Source organism: Cololabis saira, chromosome 19 (genome assembly GCF_033807715.1).
Source record: "Cololabis saira isolate AMF1-May2022 chromosome 19, fColSai1.1, whole genome shotgun sequence".
Classification (NCBI taxonomy): domain Eukaryota; kingdom Metazoa; phylum Chordata; class Actinopteri; order Beloniformes; family Belonidae; genus Cololabis; species Cololabis saira.
This window is the reverse complement of record NC_084605.1, coordinates 20725466-20751809: the sequence shown is the minus strand read 5'-3', so window position 1 is coordinate 20751809 and position 26344 is coordinate 20725466. Positions and strand designations below refer to the sequence as shown.

The following is a 26344-nucleotide window of genomic DNA, read 5'->3' as shown; positions in this document are numbered from 1 at the left end:
GGATCACAGAGTCGGCACCAACGGAGATAAACCAGATATGAATCAGACGCACGGATTTACATCTGTTGTCTACAGTAAGTGACCAGATCAGATTTTCCCTGTTAATGCGACTCACGCATCCTTGAAAATGCGATGATGATAATAGAAGTGGACACAAGTTTGAGATTTGCCCAACCGGCACAGTGACGATGGATGGCTGGATGTTTCGGATACGTCTTCCTCAAAACAATACAGAACTGTCAAAGTCAGGTCATTAGGGGAAACTTAAATGGCTGATGCATTGAAGCCTGAAAAGCTGAACTTTCCTAAACTTCTGACAGGATCAACACTTCGTCCGTCATGGCAGAACGAACCCAAAACTCAGCAACGCCTGACATCTCTCTGTTCAAAGATGTTGATGCCGACAAAACACGCACGTGTTTTTTTTACTAAACTTCAAGAATAAAAGCTTGGAGTCAGAACATCTTCTGATTTGCCTTTCATGACTTTAAACCCAGGAATTTATTTTATGGCCTTTTACTCTGACTGAACCCTCCCTCGCCCTCCCTCGCCACACGGTTTGCTGTAAGAAGCCAAACCCATTTAAGTTGCACGCTGTTTTTATCAGTGTAAATACAGATATGGTGTATGAAAACAAACATCAAAGCCTATCAGCTGGATTAGATAGAGGATAAAGGTAAAAACCACAGTGTCACATTTAATACATTAAGCTAAGTGCGCTATTATTAATATTAATTAATATTCCATTAAAATCATTCATGTGTCCACCCTCACTTGCATTAAAAAAAAAAAAGGTCAAAAGGATCAGCTTTATTTAACTGCAATCATGTTTTTGAGAGTTTAGTTTTCTCTGTTGTGGTTACTAAAAGTAGTTGTGTGCGTTTGTGTGCGTTTGTGTGCGAGTGTGTCTGTTTTTGTAAACACAGTGCAGCTGCGTGTGTGTTCGGCCTAGTAGTAAGTCAGTAAGTCTCCAGCGGGGTGGGGGGGGGCTGGGGCTCTTACAGCAACAGATCTGATAACGTCTGTCGTTATCAATACTTTTCTACCAACCGCTCCGCAGGCTCACCATTAAAAGTTAAAAGAAGCCTGAAGTTGTTTACTTTTTTATAAATATTTCATATCTTTCTGTTTACATATTCAGTGAATGTCTTTGAGAGACAACAAGTTAAACCTTAAAGTCTTCAAGGAAATTAGAAGTTGTCAACATGCGAAAAAATATAGCTACAATTGAGCTGGATTGATCACCATGCCAGTGGTGATGTTTTAACTGCTTGATTAAGAGCTTTTGTCCCGTTGTAGCATCACAGTTACTGGCCAGGACACAGACACACTTCTGCAAAAACTCTTCCTTATTGTTCTTCTTAGTTGATTTAACATGGTTAAAACTGTAAGCAAGGAGAAGCACGTGTATCACATGAGAGTGTGTAAGTGGATTTTGATCACACGCTGACAGATTATCTGATTGTAAGATGAGCTTTGATATTTTGTCGGAGCTTCGGGGTTAGTTAAGGTTGCTCCATTAAGGGTTACAAAATTAAGTGATGCAACATGTCGACAAGGCTGGACGTTTATCAAAAAGCCTCGATGCTGCTTTTCCTGGCAGCCCGGCCGTTTGGTAACAGCGCCCGATGTGGTCAGCTGACCCTGCGCTTTCTCTGAAACCGGTGGAAGCGGAAATGGTGAGAACGTGACCCTTATCTTTCACCGCTGTACGCTCAAAAAAGCATCTCCTGAGTTTGCATTTTCATGAAAACGTAGATTTGTATAACTCCATGTTAAAATCCAGCCTCTGTCGGTGGCGCTCTCACCATGGTCATACCGAGCACCAGCGGGGTGATGAAGAAGATGGGCGGCCGGGTGAGATCCTGCCGCAGCTCGTGGAACGTGTAGAACAGATCCGTCCAGCAAATGATCCACAAGAACAAGCCGAAAGCCTGAGAGACGAAAGACAGAAACAGAGAGTTGGGGGGGGGGGGCAGAAACGTCAGGAACGAGATGCTGTAAAAACAGAAGACAGTAACGGATATCTAAACGTTAGAGAACAGGAGAAAGCTCTCGGTTAGGGAGTGCTTACAGTCAACTTAATTAAAATAAATGACGTCTATTTGAGTGCAGTATTCTTACAGAAGAAGAACTGAGATGAAACGGGCGCCATTTATCCAGAGTTACTCTTCATTCAACGGCCTGATCTTCCAAACCTCAGCTTGACCTCTGTTGTTCATGGTAACTGCTGTTTCTTGCTGTGATTAAGAGCTGATCAAAGTGTCCACCTATATTCTCACAGCCTCTTCCCGTTCTGGGAGAATCGCTTATTTAACTTTTTTATAGTTTTTCAGTAACTACTTGGAGGATCAAGGCTGCAGATTAACCAAGACAAGGACCCTGTATATTACTATTAGTCAACAGTGCAATTTTGTTCAGATTTTTAATTTTTCGTTGTGGTTTTTACGTTTTGAAACGCAGTAGCTCAGATGACCTTCGTGACATAACCCTCCCCATTTATCCGGAGTTAAGGCCAGCACTACAAGAACGCCGGCTTGCAACAACTTGAGGCCCGTTTGTGCTCGACGCAGAAGACAGATCCTTTCATCCATCCTCCTGCGTCGTTTACGTGCGTAAATTGGTCCGTTTTCAGGGCCCTTGTGTATCCGGGGCTTGACGCGGCAAACGGACCAATACCACCGGAAACCCACAGGGGAAATGTTGAGCACTATAGCTAACATGAGACCAGCCTTTAATCTTGCCTAAAAAGCTGAACTGAAAGAGGTCCATTACTGGTATTGTGTAGATCGAGCTAAGCACAGAAACAGCCACTTTAACCAGGGGTAGGGCTGTTCGATTAATCGATTTTAAATCGTAATCGCGATTATGTAATTAGAACGATGTTAAAACGTGAAAATCGTAAAATCGATGTTTCACTTTTTTTTTTTTTTTACCTTGTCTGCACACATATTAATGATTGATGGAAATACCTCTCAATACCTGTGACAAGTGCCCCATGGGAGAGGCTCTTTAGTGTAGGAGGGGGCGTTGTAACAAGCCACCGGGCATCCCTCAAGCCAGATGCGGTAGACCGTAGACCGGCTCGTGTTCCTTGCAAAAAACTTGCAAATGTGAACAGCAAATGTAATGACTGACATTACACACCTCTACCTCCTTCATGGGTTCATTATTATTTAGCATGCAAAGACCCAGTTTAGTTTAATTAGAAAATGTCTTGTTTTATTTGATTGGAAATATAACTTACTGTATGTTTGTAAGTGCTGATTTGCTGATTTTTTTTTTTAGAGATAAAACTTTATATTTTATGATATTTTTTAAAACTTATTTTACAGAGTTTTGCACTTTATTCATTCATTTTTTGTTTAATAAGAGCAAAGTTTGCACTTAAAGCCCAATGGGGCAAATGTTCAATAAAAAAACAGCATATTTGAAATCATTTCTTTGCCTTTTGTCAATTCACAAAATAATCGTAATCGTAATCGAAAATCGGATTTTGAGAGAAAAAAATCGAGATTTTATTTTTGGGCAAAATCGAACAGCCCTAACCAGGGGGTTCCCATACTTTTGCATGGAAACATATACTTTGTATATTTTGAACAAACTATTGATTGTTTAGTATTGGGAAAGGTTAAAAATCCAATCGCAGAATCAGCAATCCGGTCAAAGCAGTGCAAAGGAGGGTTTGTCCACTTTTAGCTCGGCGGGTCTCCTCGTAAATGTGGAGGTTAAGTCGCTTTTACAACGTCCAACGTTTACTCTTACTTTATGATGTCTGCCATGACGTCTATTGTAGCTCTGTGAGCTGGTTTGATGATCGCTGAAGTGAGACGTGGTGCAAAGAAGACAACCGGGACGGGAGTTATAAGTTACTTGGCTGGTTTTCGCTGGCAGCAGGCTCTGGGCGTGCGTCAATACTTCTTAGAAGTCAGCAAAAATCCCTTCATATTAGTAATTCAAACTGATATGAAACATATGAAACTAACATGAAAAGAAAGTCTGTGCTGTTTTAAAAACATTTTTATAAATCAAATGATTGATATCAACTTTGGTGTTGTGACGTGAGGTTTTTTTTAAATATAGCGGACCTGAAGACCTGAAGTTATTTCTTCAACGTGAGTGCAGCATAAAAATATATCTTTCTCCCATTTTAACCACGGATTGATCATCTTGCGATCAAACTAAAGCCAAATTAAACTAATATAACTACGGTATGAAAGACTGAATGGAGGACTGAAGTTCTCACCGTCTTGAACCTGTTCAGGATGGACATCATGATGTAGCCTTTCTTGTTCCTGTTGAGATAGTAGAGGTAGATGGGGAAGACGGCCCACAGGTAGATGCAGGGCAGCCACGACAGGACAGACAGCTGGAAACATTCTGGGAGGTCGGGCCGACTTCTGTGGAACGTCTGGTTGGCTACCTGCAGAGGCACAAGACGAGGACTTGGTTTAACCCACCAAAACCAGACAATCCAGGAAATATCCAGAACATTTCAGCACAGATTTGAAGACTGTCAGGTTCAAACAACCTAGAACATGAAAAACATAATACAAAAGAGAGAAAGACAAGAGGTTAAATGTTTACTTGCAAGGAGAACGGACAGTGATGCGTTCAGTTACCGCTCTGAAGCGCATTCTGCTGACCCCTCTCTTATTTCCCTAGTTTCAATATGGGAGAGGGAAAACACGGCTGCAATTCTTCACGTTTACACAACTCCTTATCTTCAACCTGATAAATGTTGCTCCTCCTTGACCTTGAAGCGGCACGGTATATTCAACCGGGGGAGCAGTTCTTTGATGACTTCATCCACAGTCACGCTATCTGACTTCTCCTATCTGCATAACTAACACTAACACACACACCAACTAATGTTATTTTATATGTAAAGATAATGGAGTAAATATGAGATTACTCTATTTTTAATTATTCTAACAAAGACCCACGCCAAAGTAAAGTTGCTTTCGTCAACAAAAATTATGACTAAATATCGTCGTCAACGAACCTTTATCACCTGAGGAAAACGAGACGAGATGCAACGAAAATGCTGGTCATGTGACGATAACAATAATTAAATATATAATTCAATATCGTAGATGAATAAAAACGAGACCAAAATGTAGATTACAAGATAAAAACTCTGCTAAAATGTGTCTTAATTTTCGTTGACCAAAACGAGATGAAATGTTCTAACAAAGATCCTTAATATACATTTAGGTTGTTTCCTCTGGTTTAGTTCTGCTGCTGGTGACGTCACATCCTCAATCCCAGTCGCAGCCCGCGGGAATCAGATCCAGAAGATGCAGCTGCAGAGTTAGAGGCTGATGCCGTTAACGCAGAGCTCTAGGTTCACGTCAATTGAAAACAAAGTTACATAGAAAAAGGGGCCGATGGCCGGGATCTTCTCTGGGGCTGGGAGAAGAAGAAGAGACCATCTTTGGATACATTTTCCTACATAGACGTGGAAAAGAAAACTGAATGTGTCGTCGGAAAAGACAAAGATGAGGAGAAATGCGGAAAAGTAAATATGTTGTAAACTCAAATGAGAGCGTCTTCTGTATCTGGAATTAATGTATTCTTGAATCTATAAAGGTAACAATAATATAATAATAAGATAACCTTGTTTGAATTGTAAAATGGGTTTGGCTAAATACAATCTTTGACTAAAACTAGACTAAAATGGTCCTGGACAATTCTGACTAAAATAAGACTTTTAGTCGACTGAAACTTGACACGACAGAAAGGAGAATGAACGTGACTAAACTAATAAAAACTAAAATGATAGCTTGACCCAAAGACTAGACTAAAACTAAAATTGAAACAAGCTGACAAAAACAACACTAGCCCAAAGTGAGAACCAAGATCAGCAACAGCTGCAAGCCTCCAGCCACTTTGCATACATCACCACTCCTCCCTGCAGGATCTTGACTGTTCAATAAAAATGGACCAGATGTACGGGGCTCTGATGACATGATGGACCACTGCATGTGCCGGTATGTGAATAAACAACAGAGAGGCTGCCACTTCAGATGGGCCCGACATTCCTGAACTAGTGCTTCCATTACTCTCCACGACAGCAAAGATTTACCGAGAGCAAACGCAGGTCCTTTTGTCAGGGGCTGTATGTGCACTTCAACGAACCTCGCCAAACCTTTTGTCCCTCCAGAAATGATACGCTCAAGCACAAACACGTATTCAGGATGAGCCGATGAAATGCCAGTGATGTCACTGTCAGCCATATGTTCGCTCTGTAACCATAACACCACAGCGAGGGACACAGACCAAAGCAGGATCAACTTCACGTCCCGCCATGTGCGATAAAGCTTAGAAAACTCTATAGAGGAGAAAAATAAACACGCTGCCCCCCTGGACAAACACATGTAAAGGTTTACTCTCACATAGATCCAAGATAAACACAGCTGCCGCCCTCCTACGCCCCACATCACCACACCCTTCTGTCGGAGTATATACAGTAAGAATGGCCAAGTGCATAAAAATGGTTGCGGTAAATGGAGTCAATATATTGCTTTGAGCTGGTCTGCGAGTTTACAGTATGGTTTATGAAGCGGAAGTGAAACTGCTCCGTCCACTTTTGAGGTTTCACGACTCCACACAAGTCAAAACTTCATACTGAAAATAAATGTCCTGATAACAGATCAACAATAACAGAAAAAAATACAATTGATTAATCAAAATGTGAGATATCACATTTATTAAAATAGCCATATAGTACCCCGTGTTAGAGATCTAAAAGAGATCTGACAAGCAGATTCTGGTTCAGACTGATGCATTTACAGGTTTAGTTTAACCGATAATCATAAATATCTGTTGATTCCAATCACTGGCCGATCAATCGGCGCATTTCTCATAGATATATTGGAGAAAAGTAAACGAAGATTGCAAGAAAACTGTGACAAAGTTCCAACTAAAGCAAGAAGTTAAATCTAAGAGATCACACAGACGGTGCTACTGAAGAAAATAAATAATGACGTCAGGATGAAACCGTGATTATGTTTCTGCCGGGATTCCCAAGAGTGCGACACATGTCGAAGACATCATCCTAAATTAAATATGTTCTCCAAATTGCAAAGTTAATAAAAGGTACTGACTGTAGAAAAGAAACACAGTGTGATGTTTGCAGGTCCATCTTCTTGAATCATCAGAAATACATATTTATACTTTTTCCCTCCATGAAAATAATGTATTCATACCTTAAACGACTCAGGCGTAAGTAGCTCTGTTTATTATCCTTATTAACTCTACTTCACCACAGTCACGCAGGTTATTTCTGCAGCGATGATAAGAAAAGGGGGTCAGTTGTTTATGAGGTGACGAAGGTACATGAGAAGGCTTCTGATGGGACCTAAAGTCATGCTGGGAAAACGGAAAAATCGCAGCGACTCCAGGCCCCCGACCAACAAGTTAGTGGGCAGGTTGACTGGCGTGCCGATGGCACCCCATGCCAGGCAACAACAGGATATGATCTGGCTCCGTTGTTGCCAACGTTACACTTTCCTTCAGGGCAACCTGAGCTGGCGAAGAGCGGCACAATCGTGTTGCAGAGAGCACTGCACTTTCTAATGTTTAATACCACGATTACTACCCGATCATACCACACTTTCACGCTTTCACACTCCCATGCCGGATGACTTCTTATCATTTTTGGGGATGAAAAGATGAAACAAATGAGAACTTCAGCTGTGAGAGCCTGCTGCACTTGCATGAACGCTGCTTTCCACTGCTGCTCGTCAAAGTTGTGTTTGTTTAAGCGGGCTGATGCATCTGGTTGTTTTGCATCACCAGGGACTCGTAGCGCTTCGACAGTTTCACACTCGACATCCAGTTACAGCGCAGGTACTCATACGCATTGGGAAGCAGCCATGCAGAGGCATCCACAGAGAAGATTAGAGGTGAGAGAGAGTAAAAACAGACTGTACTGATGACTTTCATGGAGAAAACAGTTTTTTACTACGCTGTTGCTTTTACTAAACACAAGCAGACTTTTAGGGCAAATAAATGGAGACAGTCCTGTCAATAACAACCAAACATATTATCACAAGACTTTGGTTCAAATTGTATTTCTTTTTCTGTTTAACCTGCCACTTTTACAGACATCTTGTATCAAGGATGTGGCACTAGGATGATTCCACGTCTTTCACTGTCACTATTTATTCAGCAGCGATAAAGATGCTCATTTTCTCTGATTACTCAGCATACTGGCGACACACATCCTACCAGTAACAGGACTGGCTACTGTCAGCTCCACGTTTGATTCAAAAGAAAAGAACAGACAGAAAGATTTTAAAAAGAGGGCTTTCTTCCTGTGTCTCCTGCACTTTCACAGGCTCTGCAGCTTTATTTCACTTCGATACACCTCCACCTTGTTTTTATGACAAAAACAAAAAGTGAATGTTTGTTCCTTTTATCTTATGACACAAGTGAAGCTTTGCGACTTTCCTACATTGCTATGGTACAATCACATCTCATAAAATAAACAGATGCAGAATGTCAAAAAGTCCTTTGATTATTATTCATTGTATTGTATTATTGTATCAACTGCTTCACGTGTTATCGCTTGATGAGCCCGGCAACACTGCAAAGGAGTCTGGTCACAGTTTGTCCATCTTGTGCTACATCGTTTAAAAAAGCTAAAAAATCCAAACAGCAAATAAGGAGAAGTTATAAGCGAGTCTGCAGCTCACCTTGATGCTTTTAAATACAGAGAGAAAGGAAAGAGGTGGGGATTTGTCGTAAGAAAAAACACACTGATGGATTAGGGCTGGGCGATATGGACCAAAAGTCATATCTCGATATTTTCTAGCTGAATGGCGATACTCGATATATATCTCGATATTTTTTCTGTGCGATAATTGGGGTTTCCCCCAAAGCATTATAGCATAGCATCTCTGTTAGCTTCATTTTTTTTTCTGAGGCAAACCCTTAAAAAAACAGTCAGTTTTAATACAAAGCCTCGTGCCAAATGTCACACAGGTTCCTTTATTAACAGAGGTCTGCACAATATCAAAATGTATAAAACAAATGCATAACAATTAAATTAAAATACACTGTGCAATTAATACAATGTAGACAGTAACAGGCAGACTTTTCCACTGAGGTTGACAGTTTTGCAAATAACAAAACATTTGTGCAAATCTCAAATAAAACATTCAAGTCAATTTGTCACCAAATAAGCTATATCAAAATCAAAAAAAAAAAAAAAAAAAAAATTTAATCGATATAAACGATATTGTCTCGTACCATATCGCGTTTGAAAATATATCGATATATATTAAAATCTCGATATATCGCCCAGCCCTATGATGGATGAAGAAAGTGAAAGCTGCGTGTGCATCACTCTCTGGGATATTAAGCAATTATCATAACTGTGATGCGTCACACCTCCAAGATAAATCTATTACATTAACTTGTGGTAGCAATACTGAAAAAACATCAAACTATGACTACAGCAGTGCGACATGTTTCAACTTGACTTCCAAGCGTTTTAGACTAAAAGAAAAACCTCATTGCATAATATCTGACTGAGAGATTGACAATTTGTAGTAACTGAAAATAATCATTAGTTGCAACATTAACACCATTAATTTACGTTGGTGCTGCATGAATAATGAAACCACTTGGGTCGTCGAGGCACCCCGCCACGACTGCTACCCAGTCCACATGGCACCGGCCTCTCACGGTCCCTCCTGCAGGTGGTGGGCCTACAGGAAGGCGGGCCCACGTCGCCGTTTTGGGCTGAGCCCGGCCGGGTCCTACGGGCAAAGACCCGGCCACCTACGAGCCCCAACCCCAGGCCTGGCTCCAGGGCGGGGCCCGGGTGACGCCGATCCGGGCGTGGTTTTTCTCCTCCATGATTGGCTTATGAACCGCTCTTAGTCTGGCCCGTCACCTAGGACCTGTTTGCCATGGGGGACCCTTCCAGGGGCGTAATGCCCCCGACAACATAGCTCCTAGGATCACTTGGGCAACACAAACCCCTCCACCACAGTAAGGTGGCGGTTCAAGGAGGGATAAAGTTTTTCAGAAAAAGAGTTCATTTAGCTGGAAGATTCAAAGCAGCTGGTTGAATCTCTCTGCAGCAACTAAAATTGGCTCTTAAACTCTTCATCTGTCTGGTGTCAGTTTGACTCAGGAGGAAGGCGTTAAAGAGCAGCTTTGACTCACTTTCCAAACTGAGTAAACATGGTGCAACATGTCGACGTGAGCCTTAAACTGACTCTGGAAACTTTGTTTATACATTATCTGTTCTCTTCCGTGTGTGGATAGTTTTTCCTAAATAAATAATGACATATTGTAATATGTAACAAGCTGTTTGAGGATGTATTACTTAGTTATAAGACCTGGTTAGGACAAGATGTCCTGATGATGGATGAGTATTGTTAGGATTTTATTGATACTGATACTGCTTATCAGTAGCAATCATTTCGATACAATTGTGGATACTTTCCTCTATAATTTGGAGCAAAGGTTAAAGGTACTGTACGACATGGAAAAATGCTCACATTTTAAAAATAAAGCATTTTATTAATTTATACTAATTAATTTACGACAAGATAAAAAAAAAACTGCATGAACATGAAGCTGCTTGACGTTTACTTGTTTTATTTTAGAAATGAAAAGTGACTGTTATCAATTTTTAACTAAAAACATAGCGCTATACCGTCACCTGACAAGACTGGACTGGCCAGTCGGAGCCGCGTAGTGGCTTTATCAAAGCGGTGCACTCCTTTAGCATCTTATTTAATTGACTCATCAAAAGAATTGGCGCTGGATTAATTGTTTAAAAATGTTTTTGACAGCCCTTGTAAATGCCAACTACTGAGTTGTACTGTACTGAGTTGTTGGGTACCGGTACCAGTGACTACCGGGGCAAATACGTTTTCGTTTAAGTTTAAAAAGTTTTAATTTTTCCAAACTCATGCTTTTAAAGTGCTGCATTTGAGGACTCGAATGAAAAACAGAAATACAAACAGTTCAGTGAAAATAGTGTGACTCACATCTGAACGTCAGTATGGACCCCCCAGTAAACTGTATCAGTGATCATATAAAGATGAATCTCATCTGGTTCTTTGCTTCCTTTTGCATCAACATGTCTACTCATGTCGGAGCGGAGTATTTTGGTTTAAGCCCAGAACGTCTACAGCGAACGTGTAACTGTGGATGTCATGTCGAGGCATGATGAACGCCGACCCCATAAGAGCCATTACAGGGAAAACTGAGCTGAGACAGGATTAGTACCAGAAATCTGGCGCCCGGTCAATATCAATTTGGTGGATCAACAGACGAAACTTAATTTGAACAGATTCATGCAAACTGCTTTGTTAGGAAACACTGGAAAAACTGAGTCTGTCCAGAAAGAGAAAGATGATACTGAAATAAATCTAACATGAGCGTCAGTTGAAGCTAAAAAGCTGTTGATGAATTGTCTAAATGCAAAATAATCAAAAGCAGTGCTGCTTGATGCATTTTAATGCCATCTATTTTATTCTGGTGTCAACATCGCCTGCGGAGCGACTCTGGCAGATAAATTTGGGATTTAGGAGCGTTATGCTGAAGCTAATACATTTTTTTTTCCCCCAAATTGCACTGATTGCAAACATTGTGCAATCACATTTGCCCCCCGGGGGACAGGGGGCCAATGCCATGTAAGAACATAAACCTGAGATTAGGCCGGGCGTTTTTTACCTTGTAAAATCTAGTCAGGGTCTTATTTACGGTAATCAATATAATAGATCACTTATTTGGTTCTATTGCAAATTCAACATAATCTGAGCTGGCCAACGAAAATAAGCTATTCGAAATGTGCAAATATAAATTCCTGGTGGATTTTTTTGTAGTATTTTTTTAGGGTTGGGCGAGACATTGATTTTATTGATAAATTCAATTAATAGTTTATGGCGATGTTCAAAAATGAAACTTGATTTTCACTAATTTGCAGAATTATGGTTAGAATTAAGACACCGCCATTGCTTCCATTCTGTTTCTAACGCTCTGCGATTGTGTCATAAATATATAAGAGCCAATCCAGTTCAAAGAAGCAGAAGCCATGAACTCTAAGTAATCCACTTGTACAGACTTACAACCCTGCAAAAAAAGTCCTTTCCATACACTTTTTGTAAAGGAACAAAGTTGACGTTACCTCAGATGGTCTGCAGGGACCCAAGCCACGATTACTTTGGTGAAATGACATTTTTGTGTCTCGTTAGAAGCTTTAATCTGCAATTTATTCTGACGTTGCTGCTTGCCCTCTTGGATAACACTAAAAGCCATCGTGCTGTAAAAGCCAAATCTGTCTTCTTTGTCATTCATGTCAAGGAGACGAGCAATGGTGCAGTCTTGGTAGTGAAAAGATTTCAAGCAAGTAGTTAAACCTGAGGACGACTTAAACCATTACTGATAAACCAACTGCAGTTTTCTTGGTCACTGCATCATCAGCTGCAGCACATCCACAAACACAACAGCTTTTTAGGGTCAGGAGACAACTATTCAATCACAGTAAAGACTCAACAAACAACAATAAACAGGAGCACCCACGCATGCTTACAGGTTTGTGGGTTTCCTTTAATCCCTAGATAAATTAAGTTGAAGTGGATATCTGACTCAGAATTGACGTCCGTGCAGTTCGGTGGAAGTGGCACAGATGCGTTAGAGACATTAAAAATACACTTAATGCTAAAAATGCTTTGGCTACACTAAATAATTTATCCATCAATTACGGAGTCCAGAAGGGACACTGAAGGACGTTTTATGCCAGCTCCCCTAAAGTTTTTCAGAAGGAAAAGAATTGGTTGGAAAAGTCGGTCTGCAGCTTCGCACCGCTGAATGTGCGCTGCTGGTGAAGCAGTTACAACACTTCTGAAGTCACGCTGGTGGTGCGGGGCTTCCAGGTTTAGGCTTAATTGTCTTTGCGATGGTTTGAAAAAAAGGAAAGTGCTGCATGCTCTCCAACTGTTCTCCGTTACGCTGGAGGGCCGTCTGCCCCCAACGGGATTCTGACGACAATAAAGACTGCAGGGGGACAGGAAGTGCTGCCGGCTATGTTCACCTACACGCCAACATGGAAAACATGAGCAACGCTGCTCACGGATCTGTGCAGAACTCCTTAACAGACTAAAAGACATGCAGCTGTAGTTGCTTATGACATAAATGTGTTTTTGTTTCTTTTTTACATAATTATGTAATAAATCTAGTCTTTAAAAAGTAACAAAATACACAAGTGGAAATAAATAAGACCCCGGTGCTGTGACACACCGATAGCACGTAAGAACTACAGCGCTAACGAGAAATTTGCTGTAATTTATTCTTTAAAGTGCACATTGCATATTTTTCCACTTTTTCAGACTCATCTGAAGTGTTTTAACACTGAATTGGTACGTTATTTATCATTGCAAGCTCACAAAAAGACATGTGAGAGCTGTTGTATTTCAAGCCCAAGTAAAGTTGAGACTTGCAAACCCTACAAGGGATCAGGGCTGTAACAATCCATCAATCTTCGATGAATGATCAATAACAAAGTTACAACCAAGTTTCAAAACAAAGACAAATCAACTGCTGCTATATATCATATCGCGATAAAACTTGTAGTTTACACCCAAGGTGGAGATCGATTTGATTGGTCAGAGTCCACCATGAAGTGGTCATGAACGTTCAAGAGAAAGAACAGCTTCCTGCTATGCATTATGGGTAGAGAGGTATCACCTAGTGATCAGGATTGCATGATACTTGGACAATATTGGTGACTGATATCACCTGGTACTGACTGTTTTTGTTTGTTTGTTTTAGTATATACATCACATGCACAGTCTTAAAATCTTTTTTTATCTTAATTTTGGGAATATTTTTATATTTCAACCAATCCGAAAACACTCAATACAACTTCATCTCATTTAAGGGAGCGCCGTTACATCCTACTTAATTATCATGATAGGTTTCTTCAGTAAATACAAACTGTTTGGGAGGTATGACGGGTTAATGTGGAAGTACCCTAGAAAAAACAAGACAAAAATGGCTGGACACGACCTTCTGACTCAGACATCGCTGCTAGCTTGCGTACTTCTGCTCCAACGTCAGCGGTTTAGATACAGCAGAGTCACATTTTTAGCAACATGTGAATGAAAAACGCGGTGGCCCTTTTCCCCATTTCACAACTCTCAATTCCTGGTTTTATGCTGCGTTAGCAGTCTTTCAGCTCAGGAAGCACATATGAGAGATTTTCATGTAAATGTGTGGCGTGATAGTGCTATTAGTGACCCAGGTCTTTTATAGAATGTTACATAACACTGTGAAAATACTTATATTTACTTATATTGTATTAGATTTGATACAGATTTGCACGAGGAGTCTCTCATTTATGCAAAACCGTGGTCAAATTTGAATTTTCATTAAAACTGGTCTCACAGAGACCTTGCGAGTGTGGACTGATGTCCACTGAGAAAAGAGTCAGTTTTTCCAGCTGCAGTAACATTCCTATTACAGACAGGAAACACATATTTGCGCTTTGTTTATATATTCACCTATTCACCAGAACAATTAAAGCCTGCTGTTGAAATGCTCTTTCAAGGAGTGAAAAGACTCCCAGCGACACGTTTATGATCACAAGGACAGCGCATCTTCACAAATGTACATCGGCTGGTCCACGGATCTCAACTTTCCCACCAAATGTTCTTGTAATCATGAGTTCTTCAATTACAACATCTTCCTCTTTGCAGTTTCTGTTCAGCATAACCGCATCTCGTCTTCAATAACCACTGATGAGATGTAAACTACTCCAGACTTATGCAACATCTCCTTAAGCCTTCTTCCTGTTAACTGTAATCCAAGCTGCTGCTGACACTTTCAATTGTTGGTATAAAACGTAGCTGATAAATAGGCTCAACGTGTTCACTGGAAGCCATCCTGTCTGCTTCTGCTGAGCCACAGCGCACAGCCATATAGAAAAGAGTACCTGTAGTCAGAATTTAGTTGTTTTGATCACCAAAAAGCCCATTAAAGCTAAAGTTTTGTCAAAAGGCAAGGCTTGATAAAGGCTCTGACTCCGGCAGCCATGTTGCAAATTAAAATAATGACACACATGTAATTCTACGTTATGAATTAAGGGGCTTCAGATGAACACTGATCTGTAGTCAGCTTGAAGATTTGTTTCTGAAGCACCACGAAAGAAAGCACCTCCAACCCTTAAAGCATGGGTGGATCCGTTATTCAGAGAACTTGTTTTCATAACCACTGAAATGGAGAAACTGAACTCGCTGAAGGAGAAAATTCAATTGATTAAATGGTAGAAATTTCAGGAAGCGAAACTTAAAGCGCTCTGTAAAAAAGTGAAGATGAAAGTAGATGCCCTCAACAGCAGCATTGGGATCATAAAGATGACTCAAAATCCACGATGGACGACCTTAAGAGGCACGACGGGACGGTTTTGTACGAGTCCCACTCCTAAAAAACGAGAAGTCTTTTGGACGAATAACGTGTCAAACTTTCTACAGAAAAAACTGAAAAGCTTCTGCTCGGTAAAAACTGACCATGAGTCATCAAAGATTAACGTGAAAACACATGAAAAAACTCCCTAGGACATTTGTACATTTCAGAAAACTGATCAATTCACGCGAGTTCTTCCAATCCAGTATCGGAAATACACTAAAAACTGCTAATGTGGAAAACAAGGGCACCAGTTGAGTATTATATTATATTATTACGCAAGGTTGCCGTACCTAGAGCTGCTATATGAATCCATAGCTGTCACGAAATGTGGAGTTTGCGTTTCAAAATAGAGAGAAACTTCCCAAAGAGAACCAAAAAAAAAAGTTGGATTTTTCCGCGTAATTGAACATCTGGGGCCGTGACGCAGGGTCCCAGGTCAGAAATACGACTCGAACTGCTCTCACATTTAAATTCACCTAAAAGGAGTGAAGATGATCAGCTTGAGGGGAGACATTTGGACCCAAAATTTGTTCAAATGTCAAGATATAAATGCCTTTTTATTTTAATTTAAACATTGGTGGACTTTAATTCAGCGATAACTTTATTTAACTGATGTTTGTTATTTGCTGTTTACTTAAAAGAATGTATTGTTTAACGTATTAATGAAAAAATAATAACAATAACAACCCTCTGCAAATACTGGGTATGGAACATTTCAACACTTAACTAAAAACAACTAAAGAAATATTAATCGCTAGAGGTGGGTGCAATTCATCGATGTGTCGATGCATCGCGATGCGTCACGTGACGATTTGTAATCGATTATGGTCAGTAAAAAAAAAAAAAAAAAAAAAAATTTTTTTTTTTTTTTTTTTAAGTTATCCTATCCAGATTCCAGACTGAATAAGCTGCTGAATCATTTCATTTTCAAGAATGCACATTTCTTATTGTTCACTTGAAATATGGCAGATATGTTTACACTAAATAAATTTGATGGAAGTAAATATCTTGTTTACTTGAATTAATGAACTCATTAAATCCAGGGCTTGACCGTTTTGAGTGTTTTCTGCCAATAGAGGGCACTCTCATGCAAGTGCAGCTTTCCCTGGTCAAAGTTAAGTAAGTCAAAGAGCAAATGTTTACATAGTCATAAAATAAATTATTTTGTGTCTTGGAAAAATACATGTCAAATGTTCAAAAAACCTTGTTATTTACTTAATGAGTGTTGTTAGAGGAACTGAGTTAATTGATTGGCTATTTATTTACAAATGTAGCCACAGATGAAGACAAAATCAATCTTGTATGGAAAAAAGCATTAAAAATCACAATAATCGAAGAATCGTGGCACCAATAATCGAAATCGAATCGAAAGGTACCCTTGTTTGCACACCCCTATTAATCGCCCTCTAAATTAGGGTTTACACTTGATTCAAAATCTGGTGTCACCATGGAAAACACTTTACTAAAGCGAAGGGAAAATCTCACTTTCATTCATCGCAACTGCCACTTGAAGGCTTAAAAACACACACACACACACACACACACACACACACACACACACACACACACACACACACACACACACATTTAAACAGACACACAATTGCTCACTCAATAACTATTCATGAGCCACGTTGAGTTCTGTAGTCGTGTTTGAGCCACTGAGCAGCCCTTCTCCAAAAGAAATGATTGAATGAAAAACCTTTAAAAAAATCAGCCTGAACATATTCTGACATCTTTTTCCAAAGACGTGTCAGACATTGTAATATCTTTCTGCAGCAACTTTAGTTTGACTGGTGCATGCATTGTTTGATTAAGCACACGCAAGGTCACAACACTTATTTCAGTAAACTATTACTTTTTTTTTCCCACCAGGATAAACATCCCAAAATGTTCACATTGGATTCAAGATTTGGCAAATCGAATCCCGTTGTTGTCATCTTAGAATTTGCATGTGACATCAGGGAATTAAAAAATATATATACATCACAATAAAACGTGCTCATTTCCAATATTCCTAGAGTCAGAGACTTTCTTCCAGCACTCCAGGCCTCACTATCAACACCGGAAATGGCATATAGCATACGGACATGATCTGGTTAACATAAGCCAAATCAGCTAAGCTGAAGTAGCTAAATGTGATTGACGGAAGATGGGAATGTGCCAGGCGACTTCCCAGGCGGCTCGTTCCACCCATGTACAACATGGCGCCATCGAGTACACGGAAAAAGAGGCTTCAAAAGTGATGTAACAGGGGTTTGTCCAGCGCCTAGACAGTCTGTAATACGAACAAATAATTTGAACCTTCTGAGACAGAATAACATATTTCCCAGGGAACAATAAGCCTCATTAATTTGTTGTATTTTTATTCACCTGTATAGCACTTTGGTTGCCTTATGGCATGTTAAAGTGCTTTATAAATAAAGCTTTGATTGATCTTGATTTGATTTAGGGTTGTATAAATTGTAGCCAATGGAAACATACCAGCACTTCTTTCCCGTGTATTTCTCTTCTCCATCACAATTCACTTATTTACCATGTCATAAAGGGTTTCCCCACTTTTAACACCGACACATTCATCTTCAAAGATGATGTTATGTCACACGTATGGCCGTGGCTAATCTGAAGAATGTTAAAATTCCAAAACACTGCGTGATTTCTGCAGTTACGTCTCACACTGTACGACTTGGATCTGCTTAATCACGGGTAAGGCGTCAAGAATGGTATGTACAGTCTGCACGATAATCCCCTCTCCAGTTGTAGGCTCCGACCTGATGGATGTCGGACCGCGTCCTCAGCATGTGCTCCAGTAAACAAGCAAAATCCGAAAAATAGTACACTGTAGTAGCTTATGTGTGCCAAAAAAAGGCTTTCAAAATGAACCCCGAACGAGGACGGGGTCCAGGTCATGATTCAGGAGACGAGGTCAACTTGGGACACCGGTATTGCAAAGGGAGTTTGACCTAGTCTGAATATACAAACAATATGTTTGATAGATAGATAGATAGATAGATAGATAGATAGATAGATAGATAGATAGATAGATAGATAGATAGATAGATAGATAGATAGATAGATAGATAGATAGATAGATAGATAGATAGATAGATAGATAGATAGATAGATAGATAGATAGATAGATAGATAAAAACTTGGTTAGTAACATATAATAACATAACAGTGCAGAGCCTCAATGAAAGTAATGACTTCAGCAATGCTTTCATAGTGTTGATCTCTGAAATTTGACTTTCTCAAAGGAGGAATTACACTGGGTCGTATCAATACATTAGCATGTTATAGCCAGTGACAGTTTTATATTATACCTGGCACGGTCTAAAAAATTATACCAGTTATCTTTAGTAGTAAGACCAGTGTTTAGCCGATTTAGATGTATGACTAAAGGTATTTCCACGGCTCACCTTTCACATGTGACAGCTCAAAATGTGTGTGGGAGCTGCAGGATGAAAGCACATTAGCATCTTGGAGATAAGAAATGCCCTAAATGTGTCCCCAGTTAGTTTCACAGCAGCAGCAGCAGCATTTTTGATCCATATCACTGGTGTTAGAGCGCAGTAAAGATGTCTCATCTGAGCTGAACTCAACTCTCACCTCCATTATAGAAACAGTATTTCTTCCCAGAAAAGTGATGTTTACTCTCAGGGGCGAAAATCCCGGGGGGGACAGGGGGGACAAGTCCCCCCCATTAGTAAAGCTGTCCCCCCCTAGAATAATTTGAGACAGAATTAATAATTTTGGAACAATGCAGTAGTATTTAGTAGTGATGCACCAAAATGAAAATTTGTGGCCGAAACCGAAATCGAAAATAATAATAAACAGTAAAATCTCATTACACTTAAAACAAGAGCCATCACCAGAAAAATAACTTATTTGACAATTTTCACCTGTTTCAAGTAAATTTTCACTTGAAATAAGTAGAAAAATCTGCCAGTGCGACAAGATTTATCTTATAAGCAAAACAATCTTGTTCCACTGGCAGATTTTTCTACTTATTTTAAGTGAAAATCTACTTGAAACAGGTGAAAATTGTTGTTTTTTCCAGTGATGAGTCTTGTTTTAAGTGTAATGAGATTTTTTTTTAACTAAAAATGAGACATTTTAACTAGAAATAAGACAAATATTCTTGTTAAGATTTTGGGTTTTTGCAGTGTATTATGTCAGATGTGTTGTATTATTGCCACCTTGCACCTAATACCATTGTTTTGTATTACTCTAAGAAAGGTCTTCTGCCTGTTTGCGAGATAGAGATGAAAATGTCAAAATGCTGTATTAAAGGAAGGCTAAAACTTTTATTCCTTGTCCCCCACTGGATTTATTCTCTAAAATGTTACTGTTTATTGTCCCCCCCAACTATGAAACGGGATTTTCGCCCCTGTTTACTCTGGATGTATTCATCACCACGGAGAACAATTCCCAGTGGGGCCACAGTCTGTTATACAGAGCTATTCATTAGTCATTTCCTACTCTACTACTACTATGTTTCATTATCTTTACTGCGTACTATGACTGTAATAGTCCCAGCTCCTGTATTCCGACTACAGGATAAGTTTACAGACTCTGTCATGTCGGATAAGCGCACTTATCCAGGGGGGAGTGCTTTTCCTCTTCCCTGTAAGGTAAACCGAAAGCGTGTAATTCAGCAAGGCATTAAGTGTGAGCTCGTTAACAAGGTAAATGCTATTAAGAGGGATATTTATAGTGAGCTGCACTTCTGACATGATGCCTGTAAAGAAAAACCAAAAAGACACAGTTGTGTTCAACCTTGACTCACCCAGAAGGGGAGCTCCGCTCCGCACAGGCTCTCCATCCGAACCCGCCGAGAGTCGCTCCTCCCCGGCACAAGCTCGAGCCGCGTCCCGGTCTCTTCCTTCACGTCACAGGGGCTCGCTGGCTGTCACATGCCACACAGACGGGGTTGCTTTTTTTTTGTTGTTTTGTTGCTTTTGCCCTCTACTGACGGCGGAGAGCGAGCTGCAGTCGGGAAACAGTCGGCTCCTTCCGCTCTTTGCTCTGCAGCGAAAGGGAGAAGTCATGCAGGCAGGCGGCCAGCAAGCATTTCAACAGGAGGCCGTCGGGGGGCGTCGGCTCGCTAAGCCCCGCCCCCTCGGTCTCCCCAAGCCCCGCCCCCTCCCTTATTCACACCTCCAGCAGCAACGCAGCGTGACTCAGCAATATTACACACTGCCTTTTGCAGAGTCATGCCCTCCAGGTTTAGTTGCGATAACAGAGGGTCCCCTGATCAAGTGTCTGCTTGGGGCTCATTTTTTTAATTCTTTTTAACTAATGTCTGTTTGTCTTTAATTATTGTTTTTTAACTCTTTTCTGCTCTGGTACTTTTAAGTATGAGTTTCAAAACTTAATCATATTTTAAATCTCAGGTTTGAATCCTGTGTTATGTTTTATTTAATTTTATTTATTTATCTTAGTATTATTATTTATTTATTTATTTATTTATTTATTTAATTTTTAATTCTTTTAATATTCAATTAAATTCAATTTTATTTATATAGCGTCTATTACAACAGAAGTTGTCTCTAGGAGCTTTCCAGAGACCCAGAACATGACCCCCGAGCTATATGTATATATATATATATATATATATATATATATATATATATATATATATATATATATATAATAATCAATATATATATGCCATTAGACTCTACAACCATCCTACCTGCTTTTTTTGCACTGTTTTTTTCTTTTTCTTTTTTATTCCGCTGTATAAACTGTTTATATTTTCTAATTATATATTTTTTACTTCTATATCCTCTCGCTGCATGTGTGTGTTGTGTGTACTGCTAAGCGAATTTCCCCACTGAGGGATGAATAAAGGACAATCTTATCTAATATATATATATATATATATATATATATATATATATATATATTATTTAGCCTTTATTTATCCAGGAAATGTCCCATTGAGAAACAAGATCTCTTCTTCCAGAGAATCCTGGTCAAGACGGCACACATAAGCTTTAAATCGTGCTTTTTATGTATTTTATAATATTCTTTGTAAAGCACTGTGAATAACCATGTTGTTTAATTGTACCATCTAAATAAACTTGCCTTGCCTTGCCCTGCCTTGTCTTGCCTTACATTTAAAATTTCAGCTTCATGAGGGAGTTGAAAGTCTTCATTGATCTGCACTGATGCATTATTCTGTTACCCTACAAGAAGAGGCTAGAGTTGTGACTCCAAATAATACATAATAAATAACAATAATAATAATAAATAATAATAATTCAGATTGAGCTATCAATGTAAAACGGAGGCCCTGAACACTGAATTTCTGAATGTTTGACTTCACAATCACACAATGATTTGAGAGGCAACCCGGAAATTCTGAATGCTGACGTCTTCACGCATTTTTTAATTTGCAAGAATACAACAGCTGTTAAATGTTGCAAATGTGAGGCCTAATTTAAGTATTTAAATCATCATATTTAAGTGGCCACAAATGAAAAAGGTAATTTTATTTCTTCCACAAAACTGATAATCTTTATATAGCAAAAAACGTCTACGGTAAAACGGTTTGGAGAAGATGACTGGGTTTACTGCTATTTCTTGAGATGTAATTACAATTATACAGCATTTTGTAAATGTGATACCCAGCCAAGTACACAAGCAGAGCTATAAACAATTATAAACATCCTGCGCTCCTTAAAGCCTTGATGGAATATCACAGTGTCATACCCAGACTGAGATTTCCTTAGCAGACTATGGACACTGAGACAATCTTAAAATGTCGGCAACACTGTACCTTTAAGCACAATGTCCAGTTAAGTTTATCTTTTGGAGGTAGTAGTGAGAGTGAGTTGCAAGAATGTTTATTCATTTGCCAAGAGTCAAAATAACCTCAATTTTAAGAGATGTGGATTTTTCCCAACAGAGCATTGCACAAAGTAAGCAGTGTTACGCGTTTTAACTGTCACTGGAGTAAATGGTGTGAAAGATCAATGCACACCTTCTCCTAAAGTTACATTTATTTAGTGGCTATCCACGCCTTTAAACTTGAATGGCTGAAAAGACTCAATAAGAAAGGCGTGTTAAAGTTCACCTTACTACCTTTCAAACCTGTTACGCAGGAAATTCCTGATGTTGTAAGTTGTAGGCATGTCCAGTATCCTTTAAAGGTCTTTCTACTTTGTCTAATTTTCACATCAAATAGCAATTTCTCTGCAACAAGGGTAAAGTGAAGCAATAATGTTGTGCATAAAGCTGGTCATTGTAACAGAGAGCGAGAGACAAGCGTTATCAAAACTGATGCAAGAGGGCCATCATCATCATCTGGAAAACATCTTGGACAGAATCCTGAACTTGCCAAACCAGGCTGCTTCTGCCGCTTGAAACTCTATCTATGTCTATTAATATTATGAACAGAATCACAAAGGGCATTTCCTGACCTAATCTGACTAATTACTGTCAATGCAGACCAAACTCTTGCAATATTTATATAGAGACTGAAAGGCCAGTAAAGCCAGAGCCAGTATCCCATACACCCTCTTCTCTTGTACCTCTGCTTGGTAATCACTGGCTGCCTACGTGGTGGCTAAGTTTATCACCAAATGAAATACATTCTTAGAGTGTATTCAGTGTCAGGATAAATTGTTAATTAGAGACATTAACCCACCCTGCACCATGTTGGCCTTGGCTGTACGTCTGCACCAACTCTGACTTTAGGAATGTGGGGAAGTTGATCCACACCACACTGTCCGCCAAGCAGTGGCGTCCCTAGGCTAAAACATTCGGGGCTAAAGCCCCGGATGTTTTTTAATTAGCCCCGAAAATGAATTTAAAAAAAAAAAAAAAAAAAAAATTTTTTTTTTTTTTTTTTTTTTTTTTTTTTTTTTTTGTGTTTAGGTTAATCTACGGTCCTCTTATGTTGATGCTTAGATAAAACAGTGGACAGATTTGAGTAACAATTCAATTAACAATTATTATTATTTATTTATTTATTTTTCAAGCCACTTCTTTGGCTTTGGCGCACAAGTGGTTAACACCTCCAGGTCCCACGACGCATGTCGTGAGTCAAAACAGCAGGCAGCAGGCAGAAAGCTGTTCAGATGACTTGTATTCGGTAAAAAAAAAAAAAAAATGGCAAAATAAATGAAAAACTGTGAACAACCGCATTCCGTAGGCTATTCGGTACTCAGTATTCAGCCAAGTCTTTAAATTTTATTCGGCTTCAGGTTCGGCCTCCAATTTTCATTTCGGTGCATCCCTAGTTTTTTCGGTGGGAAAGGGGGATTCTGGCCATTGTAGAAGTTTAAGATATAATTATCTTCATTTCAAGATTTATTCATGCATGAAGAATTACCCATGATGATGAATGCGTGTTATTATGTTATCAAAATGCATCATTCTTTGCAAAAATTCAGATTTTTTGTGTGTATTCTTGCATTGATAAAAGATGTGATTATGGAGCTTTGAGACCACCAGAATGCACCATTTTGAGTCTATTTTTCAAAATTTTTCCGGACCCCCCTAGAGGGTTCGGGCACGTTGCACCCTCTCTCGTCCACGTAGAGAATTTTCCTATGTTTTTTAAGACAAGCCATTCTGATGCCTGATACTGTCAGTCTTATTTCATTTATCATGTGTTTGTGGGGAACTGTGTTAATAAACATCTTAACGAGCACCCCTGTATCTGTTCTATTTATAGACGCACAACACAGAGCAGAGCAGTGAGATTTGAGATCGGTATAGTTTGTATGTATAGTATGAAAAGAAAAAAGATATAGCACTAACAATTTTACTGAAAAAGCTGCACACATTTTGATATATATAAGTAAATGAGAAAGGCAAGTGTGGAGTGAAGGTAAAAAGTTACAAACAAGAAATGAACAAAGACAGTAGGTGTAGAGTCAGAATTAATGCAGAGACCTAATTGTACGTGATAAATCAATGTCTCTATGTCCAAAATTTTCGGGCGCGCGCTCTGAGCGCGCACATCATAAAACTTTTCAGGGCTAAGCCCCAGATGTGTCACAATCCTAGAGACGCCCCTGCCGCCAAGGACCTGCACAGAATCTCTGATGTTGTGTCTGTTAGACAGGTTTGTTTTGCAATGAATGCCTATAGGATTAATACTACTAAACATTTACGAGAATGTTCAGGGTAAATACCTGAGCCCTTATATGGACAATGCTTTCAGAAGGAATTGTTATGCAGTCTCCCTTTTCCTTGCTCTATCAGGCTCATGAGATGATAAAAATAATGGTGGTGTTGCATATTAAATCACAGCCATCATAGAAGCTCTAGTTCTGCCGTTAGGGTGTATTAATCTCAGGGGCGTCTCTAGGATTGTGACACATCTGGGGCTTAGCCCTGAAAAGTTTTATGATGTGCGCGCTCAGAGCGCGCGCCCGAAAATTTTGGACATAGAGACATTGATTTATCACGTACAATTAGGTCTCTGCATTAATTCTGACTCTACACCTACTGTCTTTGTTCATTTCTTGTTTGTAACTTTTTACCTTCACTCCACACTTGCCTTTCTCATTTACTTATATATATCAAAATGTGTGCAGCTTTTTCAGTAAAATTGTTAGTGCTATATCTTTTTTCTTTTCATACTATACATACAAACTATACCGATCTCAAATCTCACTGCTCTGCTCTGTGTTGTGCGTCTATAAATAGAACAGATACAGGGGTGCTCGTTAAGATGTTTATTAACACAGTTCCCCACAAACACATGATAAATGAAATAAGACTGACAGTATCAGGCATCAGAATGGCTTGTCTTAAAAAACATAGGAAAATTCTCTACGTGGACGAGAGAGGGTGCAACGTGCCCGAACCCTCTAGGGGGGTCCGGAAAAATTTTGAAAAATAGACTCAAAATGGTGCATTCTGGTGGTCTCAAAGCTCCATAATCACATCTTTTATCAATGCAAGAATACACACAAAAAATCTGAATTTTTGCAAAGAATGATGCATTTTGATAACATAATAACACGCATTCATCATCATGGGTAATTCTTCATGCATGAATAAATCTTGAAATGAAGATAATTATATCTTAAACTTCTACAATGGCCAGAATCCCCCTTTCCCACCGAAAAAACTAGGGATGCACCGAAATGAAAATTGGAGGCCGAACCTGAAGCCGAATAAAATTTAAAGACTTGGCTGAATACTGAGTACCGAATAGCCTACGGAATGCGGTTGTTCACAGTTTTTCATTTATTTTGCCATTTTTTTTTTTTTTTTACCGAATACAAGTCATCTGAACAGCTTTCTGCCTGCTGCCTGCTGTTTTGACTCACGACATGCGTTGTGGGACCTGGAGGTGTTAACCACTTGTGCGCCAAAGCCAAAGAAGTGGCTTGAAAAATAAATAAATAAATAATAATAATTGTTAATTGAATTGTTACTCAAATCTGTCCACTGTTTTATCTAAGCATCAACATAAGAGGACCGTAGATTAACCTAAACACAAAAAAAAAAAAAAAAAAAAAAAAAAAAAAAAAAAAAAAAAAAATTTTTTTTTTTTTTTTTTAAATTCATTTTCGGGGCTAATTAAAAAACATCCGGGGCTTTAGCCCCGAATGTTTTAGCCTAGGGACGCCACTGATTAATCTTGAAGAGCTATTAAAATGAAGGCCTTATTACTTCCTGTGTAGATTACAGAGGAATCTGCAATCGGGGCACGTCATGCCCCGATCTACAGAAACTCAAGAACAGATTTGAATTAAACTCATAGACTTCTATCAGTCCGGATAGGGTTACAATTTATACGTTACAAAGTAGTTTGTTAGGGTTTGGGACACCAGGGAGCCACAGTGACAACCATTATACATCAAGGGAGAAAACATGAAACATTGATGAACCTTCCAAGAAGTGGCCAGCCTCCCAAAACTACTCCAAGTGCACATCA

At 39.3% G+C, this 26344-nt stretch overlaps 1 protein-coding gene across 2 annotated transcripts in view; it reads right to left on the bottom strand.

The window, feature by feature from the left end:
• Positions 1-20504, bottom strand: part of abcc3 (ATP-binding cassette, sub-family C (CFTR/MRP), member 3) — a 69404-nt gene extending 48900 nt beyond the window's left edge. For both annotated transcript variants that reach the window (XM_061708523.1, XM_061708522.1), the window contains exons 1-3: positions 20225-20504; positions 4247-4423; positions 1809-1934 (exon numbers count right to left, since the gene is read on the bottom strand). In XM_061708523.1, the coding sequence (XP_061564507.1) occupies positions 1809-1934; positions 4247-4423; positions 20225-20260 (339 nt within the window). In that variant the 5' untranslated portion in view covers positions 20261-20504. The remainder of the gene's footprint in view (positions 1-1808; positions 1935-4246; positions 4424-20224) is intronic.
• Positions 20505-26344: the final 5840 nt, after the last annotated feature.